Source organism: Pristis pectinata, chromosome 15 (assembly GCF_009764475.1).
Source record: "Pristis pectinata isolate sPriPec2 chromosome 15, sPriPec2.1.pri, whole genome shotgun sequence".
NCBI classification, from domain to species: Eukaryota; Metazoa; Chordata; class Chondrichthyes; order Rhinopristiformes; family Pristidae; genus Pristis; species Pristis pectinata.
This window is the reverse complement of record NC_067419.1, coordinates 9,047,254-9,063,863: the sequence shown is the minus strand read 5'-3', so window position 1 is coordinate 9,063,863 and position 16,610 is coordinate 9,047,254. Positions and strand designations below refer to the sequence as shown.

At 41.3% G+C, this 16,610-nt stretch overlaps 1 protein-coding gene across 2 annotated transcripts in view; it reads right to left on the bottom strand.

Moving 5' to 3' along the window:
- pnpla8 (patatin-like phospholipase domain containing 8) overlaps positions 1-16,610 on the bottom strand; it is an 85,924-nt gene that overhangs the window by 42,204 nt on the left and 27,110 nt on the right. For both annotated transcript variants that reach the window (XM_052029816.1, XM_052029817.1), the window contains exons 4-5: positions 16,075-16,226; positions 9,073-9,167 (exon numbers count right to left, since the gene is read on the bottom strand). In XM_052029816.1, the coding sequence (XP_051885776.1) occupies positions 9,073-9,167; positions 16,075-16,226 (247 nt within the window). The remainder of the gene's footprint in view (positions 1-9,072; positions 9,168-16,074; positions 16,227-16,610) is intronic.

The window sequence follows — 16,610 nt, the reverse complement described above, 5'->3', positions numbered from 1 at the left end:
TTAAAAAAACAACATGGTGGGTGTGTGCAGCACACTGCCGGCAGAGGTGGTGGAGGCAGATACATTTAAGAGATGTGTACATAAGTGATAGAAAAATGGAGGGCGATGTGGGAGGGAAGGGTCAGATAGATCTCAGAGCAGGATAAAATGTCGGCACAACATCATGGGCTGACAGGCCTGTACTCTGCTGTAATGGTCTATGTTCTAACGAGAGTGTGAGTTGACCCAGCCTGTGTAGCCCAGAGGTTAGAACAACACATCTCACTCTGACCCATCCGTCTGTTGCCTCCTGCACCGTTATAATAAGGCACAATGCAACCTTGAGGAACAGCACTCATCTTCTGTCTGGGCATGTTGCAACCTTCTGGACTCAATTCAACAATTCAGGTAACTCGCTTTCTCTGTTTGTATCAGAACTGGTCAGTTTTGCTGAATATCGCCCATCTCTATTGGCTCTCTTCACCCTGACCTGCTGGGCATTTCCTACAGTCCCACTTTTTACAGCTTTTACTTTCCTTTGTGTTGTTTTCTCTCTAACTTCCCTCATTAACCTACAAATCAGATTGTCATAGAAAGTGCAGCTCAATACAGGCCCTTCGGCCCACCATGTTATGCCAACCTTTAAACCATGCCTAAGACTATCTAACACCTTCCTCCCACATATCCCCCTATTTTAAATTCCTCCATATGCTTATCCAGCAATCTCTTGAATTTGACCAATGTTCCTGCCTCCACCACCACACCAGGCAGCACATTCCATGCCCCAACCACACTCTGGGTAAAAAAAAACCTCCCTCTGATATCTGCCTTCAACTTCCCACCCATTACTTTAAAGCCATGCCCTCTTGTATTGAGCATTGGTGCCCTTGGAAAGAGGCTCTGGCTGTCTACTCTATCTATTCCTCTTAATATTTTGTATACCTCTATCATGTCTCCTTTTATCCTCTTCTCTCCACAGAGTAAAGCCCTAGATCCCTTAGTCTCTCCTCATAATCCATACTCTCTAAACCAGGCAGCATCCTGGTAAATCTCCACTGTACCCTTTCCAATGCTTCCACATCCTTCCTACAATGAGGCGACCAGAACTGGACACAGTACTCCAAGTGTGGTCTAACCAGAGTCTTGTAGAGCTGCATCATTACCTTGCGGCTCTTAAACTCGATCCCATGACTTATGAATGCTAACATCCCATAAGCTTTCTTAACTACCCTATCCACCTGTGAGGCAACTTTCAGTGATCTGTGAATATGAACCCCCAGATCCCTCTGCTCCTCCACACTACCCAGAATCCTGTCATTAACTTTGTACTCCACCTTGGAGTTTGTCCTTCCAAAGTGCACCACTTCACACTTCTCCGGATTGAACTCCATCTGCCACTTCTCAGCCCAGCTCTACATCCTATCACTATCCCTCTGCAATCTTCGTCAGTCCTCCACACTATCCACAACACCACCAACCTTTGTGTCATCTGCAAACTTGCCAACCTACCCTTCTACCCCCTCATCCAAGTCATTAATAAAAATCACAAAAAGTAGAGGTCCCAGAACCGATCCTTGTGGGACACCACTAGTCACAGCCCTCCAATCTGAATGCACTCCCTCCACCACAACTCTCTGCTTTCTACAGGAAAGCCAATTCTGAATCCACACAGCCAAGCCTCCCTGGATCTCATGCCCTCTGACCTTCTGAAGAAGCCTACCATGTAGAACCTTATCAAATGCCTTATTAAAATCCATGTCGACCACATCTACTGCACTACCCTCATCAATCTGTCTGTTCACCTCCTCAAAGAACCCTATCAGGCTTGTGAGACATGATCCGCCCTTCACAAGCCATGCTGGCTGTCCCTGATCAGACCATGATTCTCTAAATGCCCACAAATCCTCTAAGAATCTTTTCCAACAGCTCGGCCACCACAGACGCAAGGCTCACTGGTCGATAATTCCCTGGACTATCCCTACTTCCTTTTTTTTTTGAGTAAGGGGACAACATTTCCCACCCTCCAATTCTCCGGTACCATTCCATGGACAATGAGGACTCAAAGATCCTAGCCAACGGTTCAGCAATCTCCTCCCTCACCTCACGGAGTAGCCTGGGGAATATTCCGTCAGGCCCCGGGGACTTATCTGTCCTAATATTTTTTAACAGCTCCAATACATCCTCCGTCTTGATATCTACATGTTCCAAAACATTAACCTCACCAACACTGTCCTTAGCGTCATCAAGGCCCCTCTCCTTGGTGAATACTGAAGAGAAGTATTCATTGAGGACCTCACCCACTTCCACAGCTTCCAGGCACATCCTCCCACCTTTGTCTCTAATCGGTCCTACCTTCACTCTCGTCATCCTGTCTCTCAAGCCAGATAGGATTCTTTGAGGTGGTGACCAGGCAGATTGATGAGGGTAGTGCAGTAGATTTTCTCTACATGGATTTTAGTAAGGCGTTTGACAAGGTTCCACATGGTAGTCTTCTTCAGAAGGTCAGAGGGCATGGGATCCAGGGAGGCTTGGCTGTGTGGATTCAGAATTGGCTTTCCTGTAGAAAGCAGAGAGTTGTGGTGGAGGGAGTGCATTCAGATTGGAGGGCTGTGACCAGCAGTGTCCCACAAGGATTGGTTCTGGGACCTCTACTTTTCGTAATATTTATTAATGACTTGGATGAGGGGGTAGAAGGGTAGGTTGGCAAGTTTGCAGACGACACAACGGTTGGTTGTGTTGTGGATAGTGTGGAGGACTGTCAAAGTTTACAGAGGGATATTGATAGGATGCAGGGCTGGGCTGAGAAGTGGCAGATGGAGTTCAATCCGAAGAATTGTGAGGTGGTACACTTTGGAAGGACAAACTCCAAGGCAGAGTACAAGGTTAATGGCAGGATTCTGGGTAGTGTGGAGGAGCAGAGGGATCTGGAGGTTCATATCCACAGATCACTTAAAGTTGCCTCACAGGTGGATAGGGTAGTTAAGAAAGCTTATGGGATGTTAACTTTCATAAGTCGAGGGATCAAGTTTAAGAACCGTCAGGTAATGATGCAGCTCTACAAAACTCTGGTTAGACCACACTTGGAGTACTGTGTCCAGTTCTGGTCACCTCATTGTAGGAAGGATGTGGAAACATTGGGAAGGGTGCAGAGGAGATTTACCAGGATGCTGCCTGGTTTGGAGAGAATGGATTATGAGGAGAGACTAAGGGATCTAGGACTTTACTCTTTGGAGAGGAGGAGGATGAGGGAAGACATGATAGAGGTGTACAAAATATTAAGAGGAATAGATAGAGTGGACAGCCAGCACCTCTTTCCCAGGGCACCAATGCTCAATATGAGAGGGCATGGCTTTAAGGTAATGGGTGGGAAGTTGAAAGGAGATATCAGAGGGAGGTTTTTTTTTTACCCAGAGAGTGGTTGGTGCATGGAATGCACTGCCTGGGGTAGTGGTGGAGGCAAGTACGTTGGTCAAGTTCAAGAGATCGTTAGATAAGCATATGGAGAAATTTAAAATAGGGGAATATGTGGGAGGAAGGGGTTAGTCAGTCTTAGGCATGGTTTAAAGGTCGGCACAACATGGTGGGCTGAAGGGCCTGTATTGTGCTGTATTGTTCTGTGGTTCTATGGTTCTAACTTCCACCCATTCTGACTCTAGAGAGGATCCTTCTACATTATCCACCCTTTCTGCAGCTGTAATAGTATCCCTGACCAGTAACGCCACCCCTCCTCCTCTTCTCCCCCCCTCCCTATTCCTTTTAAAACACTGAAATCCAGGAATATTCAGTATCCATTCCCACCCTGGTGACAGCCAAGTCTCTGCAAGAGCCACAATATTGTAGTTCCATGTATTTATCCAAGGTCTCAGTTCATCACCCTTATTCCTGATACTTCTTGCATTTAAGTAAATGCACTTTAGTCCATCCACCTTTGCTACTTTTATACCCTGTACTCTGCTTCTCCTTCCTCAAAGCATCTCTATACGTTAGATCTGACTTTACTTCTTCTACTTCCTCCGGTTCCCATCCCCCTCGCAAACTAGTTTAAGTTAGTTTATGTGTAGCTTATCCCCACAGCAACCCTGGCCTCACCTTAGAGATACCTCCTTTGTCCTATCCATCCCAACCTCTGCAACTTAAAACTAATTTGTTTACTCTTCTGACAAATGGGCTTTGACCTGAAGAGTTAACTGTTGCTCTTTCCACAGATACAATCTGATCAGCTGGCTGTCTCCAGCATTGTCTGTTCTTGTTTCAGTATACAAGCCAACTTAGGCTCATAACTAAAGAAATCAGTCAGTCACAATCTAGTGGAGTGGATGACAGCGCCCAAGGGACCAACATCCTGATTCTATGATTAGACCACAGCTTCAGCATTCTGCCCAGGCACATAACAGAGATAAAAATTAAAATAGTAAAATGGGACTAACTGCAAATGGATAAAATTAAAATTAGGTCAGATATCCGAAAATTCATCGCAAGTTTTCAATAAGGAATGCATCAGGATGGAAAGACAGAAACAAAAGAAAATCACTGGAATTATTTAACAATTGTATGCTTTCTTTACGGGCAAATGAAGTCAATTGGGCAGATTATCCATGCTTGTTTGCAATTATCCTGTGAGTAAAGGCAGGCAAATATGGTTCAATATACTCCAACAAAAACTGAGGGAGGCATTGACTTAGTAATTATAGATCAGTTTGCATAACACAGTGCATTCACCACCTCAGGACATCTAAGTGCTTTAAATTAATGAAATGCTTTTTGCTTTGAAGTCAGTGAAAAAAATGTGGCAGCCAATTTATATCCAAGTTCCCTCAAACAGCAAAGCACAAATGAAAGAAAATACTTTTACCCGACATTGATTAAGGGATAATCAGAGGCATGACAACAGGACAGATATTCTGATGACTTGCAAGCTGCTGAGTTCCTCAGTTGCACACCATTTCTACCAGTACCCCAATCCCCAGTTACAAAAGGCAAGCAGCATTAGGAATGTTCATAATAGTAATAAATAGGAATGGATTTCATGTGAGAACTTTGAGGGAAAAGACTAGGAGAATTTTTTTAATAAACACACAGCCCGCCTGTTAAGAATAAACCACGTCAACTGATGTATTGTAACCCCTGGCGTCACAAGCAGCTGTTCTCCAAAACCAATTGTCTTCGTCGGATCATAGAAGATGGGCCCTTCAGCCCATTGCATCCATAAGAGTTGAAAAAAAGCAACCCAGTCTTACCTCAACTCCCAGAACTAGATCTGCAGTCCTGCAGATCATAACTCTTAAAATACACATCCAACTATTGTTTAACTGTGATGAGGATTTCTGCCTGCATCACCCTGAGGCAGTTCATTCCAGACCACTCCCATGCCCTGGATGAAAACATCTTTCCTCAAAACCTTCTAACAATTACTTGAATTTGGTGCTTCCTGGATTTTAACTCCTCTGCTTTGGGAAATAGGTCCATATTTCCATGCAACGTCAGAGGCCATTTCAGCCTATTAATTCTATGCTGGCTCACAATTTCTACCCCACTAATTTTCCCTGTCATCTACAGCATTCTCCCTTCATTCCTGTTCCCACCACCTCCCAGGTCCTACCATTTCCCTGCATATTAGTGGCATCTTACAGTGAACAATTAACCTATCAATCCACAGATCTTTGCATAGTGGGAGAATTCTGGAGTACCCAGAGAAACCCATACGGTCACAGGAAGAACATGCAAATTGCATACAGACAGCACCAGAAGTCAGGATTGAACCAGAGTAACTTGTGCTGTGAAGCATCTTTAATCATATATTTAACTCCAAATCATTTATGTATATAGTACAAAAAGTCAAAGACCGATTATCGAGGCCTGTGGAAACTGACTTGAAACAGTCGTCCAGTCGGGGAAAAAAAACAACTAACCTTGACCTTGTGATCCCTGCACTGAGTAATTCTTGCATCCTATTTGCCACTCTCCCTGCCTGGGTTTCTGCCAGACTTGCCACATGAGACTTTGTCAAAAGCCGTACTAAGTTCACATAGGCTACATCAAATACACTTGTCCTGCATCCAAAAGCCCCAAGTTTATTTCTGTTTCATAGATTATTTAGGGACTTGGGACTTCCTACTTATATCTACCTTTCACCACAAAGATAATAAATTTAAAATAAATATTACTCAAAACATCCCTTTATTGAAAGAGTTTCAGTTGCTCCCCAGAGAACCGTGAGCCAAGGGCAGTAACCACTTGGACGGGGAGGATGAGAGGTTGAGGTTTCCTCCTCCTCCATTAATAGAACTAAAGCTCAGTCCAGCCTTTCCTTTCCTGAACACTCTCTCCTCTTGGCCATACCCAGGTGACGTTGCAAACGGGCACAAACTCATTCAATCATTTCCTGCCTCTAGCAACGGTTCAACTTGGTGCTGCCTGCACTACTGGTCAAAGTCAAAGTCTAGTTTATTGCCATATGCACAAGTACATGTAAGCACAGGTGCAATAGAAATCTTAATTGCAGCAGCATCACAGGCACATAGCATCATATAAGCAGCATTCACAAGAAAAACATAAGTTAAACACAATTTGTACAAGAAAGAACATGAGGGCCAGGAAAGTCTGCTGGCACACAGATATAGCGGCACTGCAGCAGAGGCCCCTGCTGGATTGAGGAGAGTCCGCCCAGAAATGAGTAAACAGCTGCCTGTGTTGCAATAAAGCCCATAACTCCCAGCAGGCTATCACAAGGTATTCCCCTACTCATCTCCCAATAGTGCCATTACCAAAGAGGTCAGCGTCATCCTCAGGTTACCACATCATCTAACAGCTACATTTTTGACAGCGCAGCATTCTCTCAGTACCGCACTGAAGCACTGACCTAAATTATGTGCTCATGTCGCTGGACTGGGAAATGAATCCAAAACCTTCAGACAAGAGTGCTGCCAATTGAGACTTGGATGGCATTCCACAGAATGTATTTGAAGAATACAGATGTTATGGGCACCAGTCAGCACAGGATCAGAAGTAACAGATAGCAAAATATTTTTAAGCTTTGAACAGATAGGAATTCACTTAGATTTCCAAAACTATGTTTGACGAGTTCCACATGCAAGGCTAATAAGGTATATTTAAAGTAAATTGAGTATTTGACATTCATTGAAGTGAATCAAGAAATGTTAACAGTGGAGGTCTACAGGGATGTTTTCTCATATCCTGCTATTTATCACATTTGTGAATAATATAACAGCATTATTAAATTCCTTAACAGCACCAATCTCTGGTGGAAGAAATGACTATAATGCAAAATAGTTTCAATATGTGAGATTGTCAATACATAGTTTGAGACGTTAAAGATAATGTGGATGAATATCAGATCATGCATTTAAAGAAGAAGTAATTGTAAATGTAAATAAAATTTTAAACAGTTACTCCTTTCAATATTTGGTCCCTGCATTGGACCCAGGTCAAGGGATAAAGGTCTCGCTTGTCTGTCAACTGGATGGGTATAATTGTCAACCAGGTTTTCATTAGTTATCAACTGTGTTTTAAAAGCATCCAGTTGATATTTTAACCATGCAGGATATTAGAGGAACTGAGAGGCAAGGTTTTCCCCACACAGAGGGTGGTGGGTATACAGAATGAGTTTCCAGAGGAAGTGGTTGAAGCAGGTACAATTACAACATTTAGAAGACATTTGAACAAGTACCTGGATAGGAAAGGTTTAAGAGAAATATGGGCCAAATGCAGGGAAATGGGTCTAGCTCAGGAAGACGCCTTGTTAGGCATGGACGAGTTGGGTCGAAAGCCTTGTTTCCATGCTGTATGACTTCTTGGGGGCGAAGCAGAAAAGAAATTGATAATAACAACCCCACAAAGCAACTAGTCAGCATGAGACTGGTATTAAATGAGGTAAATGCAAAATTATAATTGGCCTCAAACTGTGAATGTCATTCTGATATTAAGATTGTACAGTTAAGATCAAGGTGGACAGTTTTGTTTACTTAAGAGGAACCCATTACAATTGCAGGCCAAAAAAGATTAAATGATCAAAGACCTCAGCAACAAAATTCAACTTTTTGGGGAGATACGAAAACAGAAGCCTCCCAGGTTGAACTGTTAACAACCAGTGCCCTCTAGTGGTCATGACAAGCACTTAACATGAAGTTTGCAGAATCCATTTTAAGTTGGCATCTCACTACAGGTACAACTAAGTTATAAAAGGTTTATCATATTACATGTAAAAATCACTTCTTCACATTTGACATTGGTGAAATGCTCGAATGTTAGACTCTGAAGAGAAACAACAACTCAGTTTAAAGCTATACACACAAAATGCTGGAGGAACTCAACAGGTCAGGCAGCATCTATATAGTTCCTCCAACATTTTGTGTGTTTTGCTCCAGATTCCAGCATTTGCAGAATCTTGTGTCTCAGTTTAAAGCTATCCAATTATACCAAGCAAACTTCTTTAGTACTAGTGGTGAATGGGATGAGGGACTGGCAATTTTTTTTAAACCAAACTTAGTATGCCGTAGTTGATCTTAGCAGCAAGAGCTCGTTTTCATTCAAATTCTTAAAGCAGTGAAATAGCTTTAAATATGTGAAGTTTAAAAGTGTAACCAGTGTAAATGATAAAGAGGACAAAGATATCATCACCCCAGCCCTCTTCACTACCTCTTTGGTCATTATGGAAAGGACATTGCCTAATGTAGCAAATCATAAGTAATTAAAAGGGTTCTAGTTTGCAAGAACTCAGCAAACATTAGCCACAGCAGATCCCAGTGAGTGTTGGAATCTGGAGCTGTTATCCTTGGAAATCACAGAATGAAGAATAAATGACAGAGCATAATTACCAGAGTCACCAGTTACATTCAAATTATCTGAAGCAAAATTTTAAATCAATGCCAGTAAGTTCTACTCCACAAAGATCAATGGCGTGTCATTTTAGGTGCAACAGTGGAAGTAAATTCCTTGGAACCAAAAATCATACAAGGAACAGTTTTATAATTGGAATACTGGGCTACAATGGACTCAACAACTTTATATCTATACTGATGCTCACTCAAGATTCGATTTCCACACCTCCTTGAATCTCCTCCCAAACTCACTCACCTGTGCTAACTCCACAGATGTAGTCAAAGAGTTGGTAGGCTTGCTTTCCTGTCAATTCTTCAAGTTTACGAAGGGTCTGAAGAGCAACCAGTCCCCTATGATAAAAGAAACATTTTAATGCTTTATATTGAAGTTCATGAATTCTTTGTAAAAACAAAAATAAAAATCACCAAATGTCAGTGTACCAAATGCTTGCTAGATTCAAATTTATTTTATTTACTGCAAATAAACATTGATTTTTTTTTAATGCTGTCAACTCAAGCTGTGCAAATTTAATGACATACGAGTTTCCATTGGTGAAAGCTTGAAACAAAGCAACTTTTAAGTGATCGTTAATCACAATGGCCTCAAACAAAGAGTTTTGGAAGTAGAATACCATGCACAGCCACTACAAATTACATTTCAGACAAGGGTATTTTATTTAGTAAAACACACAAAGAACAGAGCAGGTAATAACAGACAAAATGGTGAAGCAGTCAGATGGTCAAATGGGATCCACTTCATCTCAAAAGGAGTCTAGTACCCAAGTGGAGAGTCAACTTCTTAGCTCCCCAGGTTCAGTCCAATTACTAAAAAGCTCTACAAGGTCAGATTCCAGTAGTGCACAGTTCCCTAGCAAACTTCAAACAGACGAGTCTAGTCCACTGAGTCTGCCCCATCCAGAATCAGAGTGCAATTATTTGATTGTAGATTTGATGGTCACATCACCTACCAATTACATAGAATGCAGAACAGTAATTTCTTTCCACCAGGCATCACTCAATGCCACCTCCATGATTAAAAAAATTCCAAAAATATCTCCCTGGCCCTCAACCAAACTTCTCAACAGATAACTCACACCCATCCAAGATCAACAATGGAACTAAGGATGGCAAAAGCAATGCAGAAGATAATAAATTTTTAAAATTATGTCAAAGCCTTGGATTTTTAAAAAAATCCAAAATGATTAAATAGATAATGTGCCTGTCAAGTTTGATTTTGGCTTTTGGGCCAACAACCTGTTGCTTCAGATAAATAACTTATGCAGACAATCTGAATAAGTGACAATGTACAAGGACAGGTTACCCTCAGGTTGGAAGGGAACCAATATCCTTGCAGAGAGGTTTGCTCACTCAACTTGGGAGGTTTAAGCTAATTTGGAAGTGGGGTGGGAAACTCAGTAGCAGTGTGGCAGGTGGGGAGATTGACCCAAATGTAGAGGATAAAACAAGTCCAGTGGGCAGAGCAGGTAGAGGCAGGTTAGGAAGCACAGGGGTGCTGATAGGCTCAACTGCATTTATAATGCAAGGAGTCTCACAAGCAAGGCAGAGGAGCTGAGAGCATGGATCGGCATGTGGAATTATGATATTATTTCAATGATGGAAATGTAGTTGAGTGAAGGGCAGGACTGGCAGCTTAATATTCCAGGGTACAGAAGTTTCAAATGTAACAGAGTGGCATACAAAGCTGGAGTGGGAGTTGCACTTCTGATTAGGGAGAACATCACAGCAGTATGTAGAGAGGATATTCCGGAGGGATTGTCCAATGAGGCCATGTGGCTGGAAGTTAGGAATAAGAGGTGATCACTTTTCTGGGCTATAACATAGGCCTTCCAATAGTCAGCAAGAATTAGAGGAACGAATATGTAAGAAAATCGCTGAAAGCTCTAAAAGCAATAGGGTTATTGTAGTAGGGGATTTTTAACTTTGCCAACATTAACTGGGATTGTCCCAGTGCAAAGAGCTTAGATGGGGAGATTAGCTGCATCCAACATTGTCTGTCTATCTACATATTATCTCAACAAACTGAGAAGGGGCTGCAGTTGACGTTTTCTTTGGAAATAAAATCAGGCAGGTAGTGCGTGTCCATTGGGGAATACTTTGGAAACAGTGACCATAATTCTGCACGTTTCAAGTTAATTACGGAAAGGGATGAGGTTGGTCCTCAAGTTAAGGTCCTAAATTGGGGAAAGGCTGATTTTGATAGCGCAAAAGGCGACCAGGCAAAAACAGACTGACAGCAGATGCTTGAAGATAAAACAACATCTGACAAACGGGAGATTTTGAAAAGAGGGTTAGCAAGAATTCAGGTTCTGGTAATGTTCTGATAAGGGTGAAATAGCAAGATTAGGGAACATTGGATGACAAAGAATATTGAAGGTTACATGAGGAGGGAGAAAAAGAAAGCAAATATCAGGACCAGGCAACTGGAATCAAGTGAATCTTTTGAGGAATATAGTGTAGGAGAGTACATTAAAGGTATCAGGAGGGCAAAGAGGTCATGAAATATTCCTGGCAGACAAAATTAAGGAGAATCCAAAATCATTGTCTGGATTATATTAGGAGCAAGATAGATAGATAGGGAAAGAGTGAGTGACTTCAGGTTCCAAAGGATTAATCTATGTGTGGAGCCACAGAATGTGGATGAGGACGTAAGTGAGTACTTCTCATCTGTATTCACCAAGGAGAAAGACATGGAGGATAGCGAGTTCATGGAAGGGTGCATTGATAGTCTGCAGCATGTCATTTTTCAGATGGCAAAGGTGTTAGATATCTTGGAGTGCACGAGGGTGGATAAATCCCCAGGGCCAGATGAGATCTATCCCAGAATGCTACAGGAAATGAGGAGATTGCTGGGGTCAGGACAGAGATATTTGCATCTTCGTTAACCACAGATGAGGTACCAGAACACTGGAGAATAGCTTTGTTTTTCCTTTAAGGAAGGCAGCAGGGAAAAGCCAGTTAAGGACAGGCTGGTGAGCCTTGTCAGCAGTAGGGAAATTTTTGGAGAAAATTCTTAGTACATTTGGCAAGGTAGGAACCATTCAGGGATAATCAGCATGGTTTTGTGTACTTGCTGGGGGGGGGGGGGGGGGGGGGGGACACCAAAGGAAATTGATTCAGGCAGATAGGCAGACATTGTCCATGTGAACTTTAATAAGGCATTTGACAAGTTCCTACATGGTAGACTGGCCCAGAAGGTTAAGGTTGGCTGACTGGATGCAAAATTGGCTTGGTGATTTGAGGCAGAAGGTAGTGGTGGAAGGATGTTTGTCTAATTGGATGTCTGTGACTAGTGATGTACTGCAGGGATTGATGCTGGGATCTTTGCTGTTTGTGATAAATATTAACAACTTGGAATGTGAATGTAGGAGGTACGATTAGTAAGTTTGTAGATGGCATGAAAATTGGTGATGGTGTGGATAGGGGGAAGATTGTCCAAGGCTACAGCAGGATATAAATCAGATAGAAATGTGGGCTGACCTTTGGCAGATGGAATTTAATCTAGAGAAGTGTGAGGTGATGCATTTTGGGAAGTCAAATAGATGTAGGACATGTACAGAAATGGTAGGACACCAAAGAATGTTGATGAATAGAAAAACTTCGGGGTCCAGGTTCATAGTTTCCTGAAAGTGGCAACACAGGTCGATAGAGTGGTGAATAAGGCATATAGAATGCTTGCCTTCATAGGTTGGGGTACAGAATACAAGAGCTGGGACATTATGGTGCAACTTTACGAAACAGTGGTTAGGCTACATTTGGAATATTGTGTGCAGTTCTGGTTGTCGCACAGTAGGAAGGGTGATTATGCTGGAGAGAGTGCAGAGGAGATTCACCAATGACATTGCCTGAATTGGAGGACTTTAGTTCTGAGAGAGATTGGATAGGCTGGGCTTGCTAAGGCATTTGAGAGGTGACTGGATAGAAATATAGAAGATTATGAGGGTTATAGATAGCCCTCCTAAGGGAGGAAACAAAAATGACTATCAAAAACAAGAGGGCATAGATTTGTCAGAGGAAAGAGTTTTAAAAGGGATCTGAGGGGTAACCACCCCCCCCCCCCCCCCCCCCACCACCACCAAGGGCAATTGATATCTGTAACTCACTGCCAGTAGTGGAATCAGACATAATTACTGCACTTAAAATGTATTTAGACAGACTCTAAAATAGGCAATGCACAGAAGGATATGGTCCTAATGAGGGCAAACAGAATTAGTGTGGATGGGCTAAAAGGTCAGCATGGACATGGTGCACTGAAGGGCCCATTTCTACCCTGTACAGCTCTATAGCTTTAAATGCAATATAAACATGAATTTCATGTTTTTTTTGGAATGGGTCAATAAGTAGCTGTAATGAGTAGATCTTGTTTGGAATACTGATGTTGTTTAGAAGATTGACATTTTTATACAATTATTTTCCATAAAAGTTAGAACAGGTTTTGACTTTATATGAAAATTGAGACAGGTTTTGACTTTATATGAAAATTCCATCCCTATCCCATTAGGGAAGACCTGTTCAAACAGGTTTCCAATCTAGCTTTTGATTTGAAGGGCTTCAGGTTCATTTTCTAATTCACTTGAATGCATTTTGTGCCCTAAACATTATAACCAGAATGAACTCTGCAGAGCCAGAAATGCCAATGTTGCAAATTTCCACAACATCTACAACTGGTTGATTATTTTGGCTGGGGACACATGAGACTGCAGATGCTGGAATCTGGAGCGACACACAGGTAGCTGGAGGAACTCAGTGGGTCAGGCAGCATCTGTAGAGGGAGACAGAGATGCAAGGTTTCAACCCAAAACGTCAACAATTCGTTTCACCCAAAATGCTGCTCAACCCACTGAGTACCTCTAACAGTTTGTTCGTTGCTCTGTGGAGGGACATGGAGAGTCGACACTTCAGGTCAAGACCCTTCATCTGAATTGAAAAATAGAGGGGAAATAGCCAGTATAAAGAGGTGAGGGGAAGGGGTGGAGCAAGAGCTTGCAAGCGATAGGTGGATCCTGGTGAGAAGGGGTATTTTGGCTGCACAGCATAAAACTACAGAAAATCAACTGCTGGACTGCCGTAAAAAGAGTAAAAAAAGTCTTATTAGCTGGATGCATGCAACAATCCACTCACAGGCACAGAGGCTCATAAGAAGTGTAGAGTTGCCCACAGAAGATGCCCTTAGCAAAAGGAACAATACGCAGGAACAATCTGAATTCTAGCAATTTTCAGTGAGGCGTTTTCTAAAATGTGACAGGTTTGTAATTGCTGAGGAAGAATAGATGAGTTGTCACAGGAACATGTTGTACATTTATTCTCTGGATACAGTGTCTCTGATAAAGCAAGCATTTTTGCCCATCCCTAATTGCCTTGAGAAGGTGATGGTAAGCCATTTCTTGAACTGTTGCAGTCAATGCAGTAAAGGCAGTCCAACAATGCTGTTAACTAAGGAGCTCCAGGATTTTAGCCCAGCAACAAATTTCTTAATAAGTATACTGGATAATGTGGAGTTGGATGTTCCCATGCACCTGCTGTCCCATTCTTGGTGGAGATTGTGGTTTTTCTAGTTCACTTCAAAGAAGTTTTGGCAATTGCTGCAGTGTCTCCAATATTTAGAACACACTGCAGCCAAGGTGCACTGAAGGTGGAGGATATGTGGATTTCACTGGTTTATCAAATGTTGATCTGGTGAAGATCTTGGTTCTGGATGGTACAGAGATTCTTGAATATTGCCATACACGTTACCATCCAGGCAAGTGGAGAGTATTCCACTGTATTTCTGACATGCCTTGCCGATGTAGGATCTGAAAATCAGCCACTTACCACATCTTTCTTAGCCTCTAACCTGCTTTGGTAACCATAACGTTCAGATGGATGATCCACTTAATTTTCTGCTGAACGTTAATGTGGAGATTTCAGCAACGGTAATGCTATTAACTATTATTATATGCTCAAGACAAATCTTAAAATTTATTCTCTCATTTGACTGAGCTTCATTGCAATTAACCAATTTTCAATTGTTAACTCTTTATGGATTCATTTTTAATATTTCAAACACAGACAACAGCAATGTTTTCTTAACAAGAATCTTCCATCACTCATATATTCAGCGGAGAAGAAATCCTTTTACTAGAAGCAGACCAAGACTAAGGATAAAGAACTGCTAATTTCAAGTGGTACAACTCTTGTATAATAGGGATAATATACACACTTCAATGTTGTTATCATAACTTGACACACTTTGTCTCAGTGTGTTTGTAATGTTTTGATTAGCAGCACTTTGCATTCAAGTTTCAGTAAAAAGCAAGTACGTTCTGTTCCTCCTGTTGCTTCAAAATTAATACTGAAATTACTTGTTCAGGAATGGAAGAGCTAGCAGCAAATAGCTTCTAAGACAAAGCTACCCCCAGGGCTCAGTGAACTAACTAATGAAGAGGAATAAATCTCTCCTCCAACTGCATCGAACCTCTGCAGTGATTAAGCTACAGGGTATGAAATTCTTCATGTTAAGCATCAGTTGAATTAAATCCAGAGAAGAAACAAAAAAAATTAACTAAAATTTAGCTATAACCACTCCCTTTGCCCATGCTTAAATACATAATGTGTTTGCAGTTTGTTTGTAAAATGAGGGAAATATTAACATCGTTGCTTTTAATAAGCTTTTCTATGTTGCTTTAAGTAAAGCTGATGCTGAGTGTTGATTGCTTTACACCATTTAAAATTCTGAACTTCATGTGAAACAGGCTCCAACTGCTTTCCATAAAGTAGCCCCATCTTTACACTTTTTCCTCTCAAGGATTCTTAGTGTACATTTTTATACTTTTTAATACCAGCATTCCTGAGTGCATTTGAGCCTCATTGCCTATTTGTAACCAAATGCAGATACTTTTCACCACAAGCCCATACCAATGAGATTGCTCAAGCCCTGTTAACGCAGAAGCCTTACAGAGATGATTGGGAAATTACCAAACCATCAGTAAAAGTACAATGTAGTTAAAAATCTTCTTTTGACGACTGCATAAACATCACTACAAATTAAAATTATTTTGCCATATAAATCATTCAGGCAAAAATTAAACAGTATCAAAAAAAGATGGATATAACAAACAAAAAACTAGAGCTGCCAGAAAACCTGGGCACTATCTGTTCAATGAATTGGTCAGTCATATGTTATTTAGTGATGATAAAGGAGGAACATTACTTTGATGCAACATTAATAACTGCAATTTAAAAACATTAGTAAAATAATTACCTTGTTCCGCCTCCATCAATAGCCAAGACTCTAATACCACGGCCTTTAACAGGATCCGAATACCCAATTAATGCCAGAGTCTCTCTGACTGCACTCTGAAGGGTTTCATCATTTGCCTGCCTCAGACGTAACAAGCGAGGAATTAGCTGTTCCTGTTTAAAAATATAAGTTGTAGAAAATGGTTGAAGTATTCATCACAAGAATTATAATACATGTGTAATGGAATAAAAGTTATCTTTAGCTGGCTTTCAGACAATGTTGTATGAAACTTCGATGAAAATATTCATTGGAAAGGCAGCACTGATATTTTATGCAATATCTTGCAAGTGAATACTTAAGTACTCAAATATGTTCTACAAAATGCAATGGCAGGACTTAATGACAACCACTGTGTGTTGCAAAGGAGGCTAATATTTTTTGCTGAATTAGATAACTTAACAAGAGGTTCCTAATTTTTGACTGTGGGCCCATTTCTTAATTTCCTTAATTTCCATTCCTTATTTAAAGACCTTGATTAGTACTTTTTCTATTCCAAA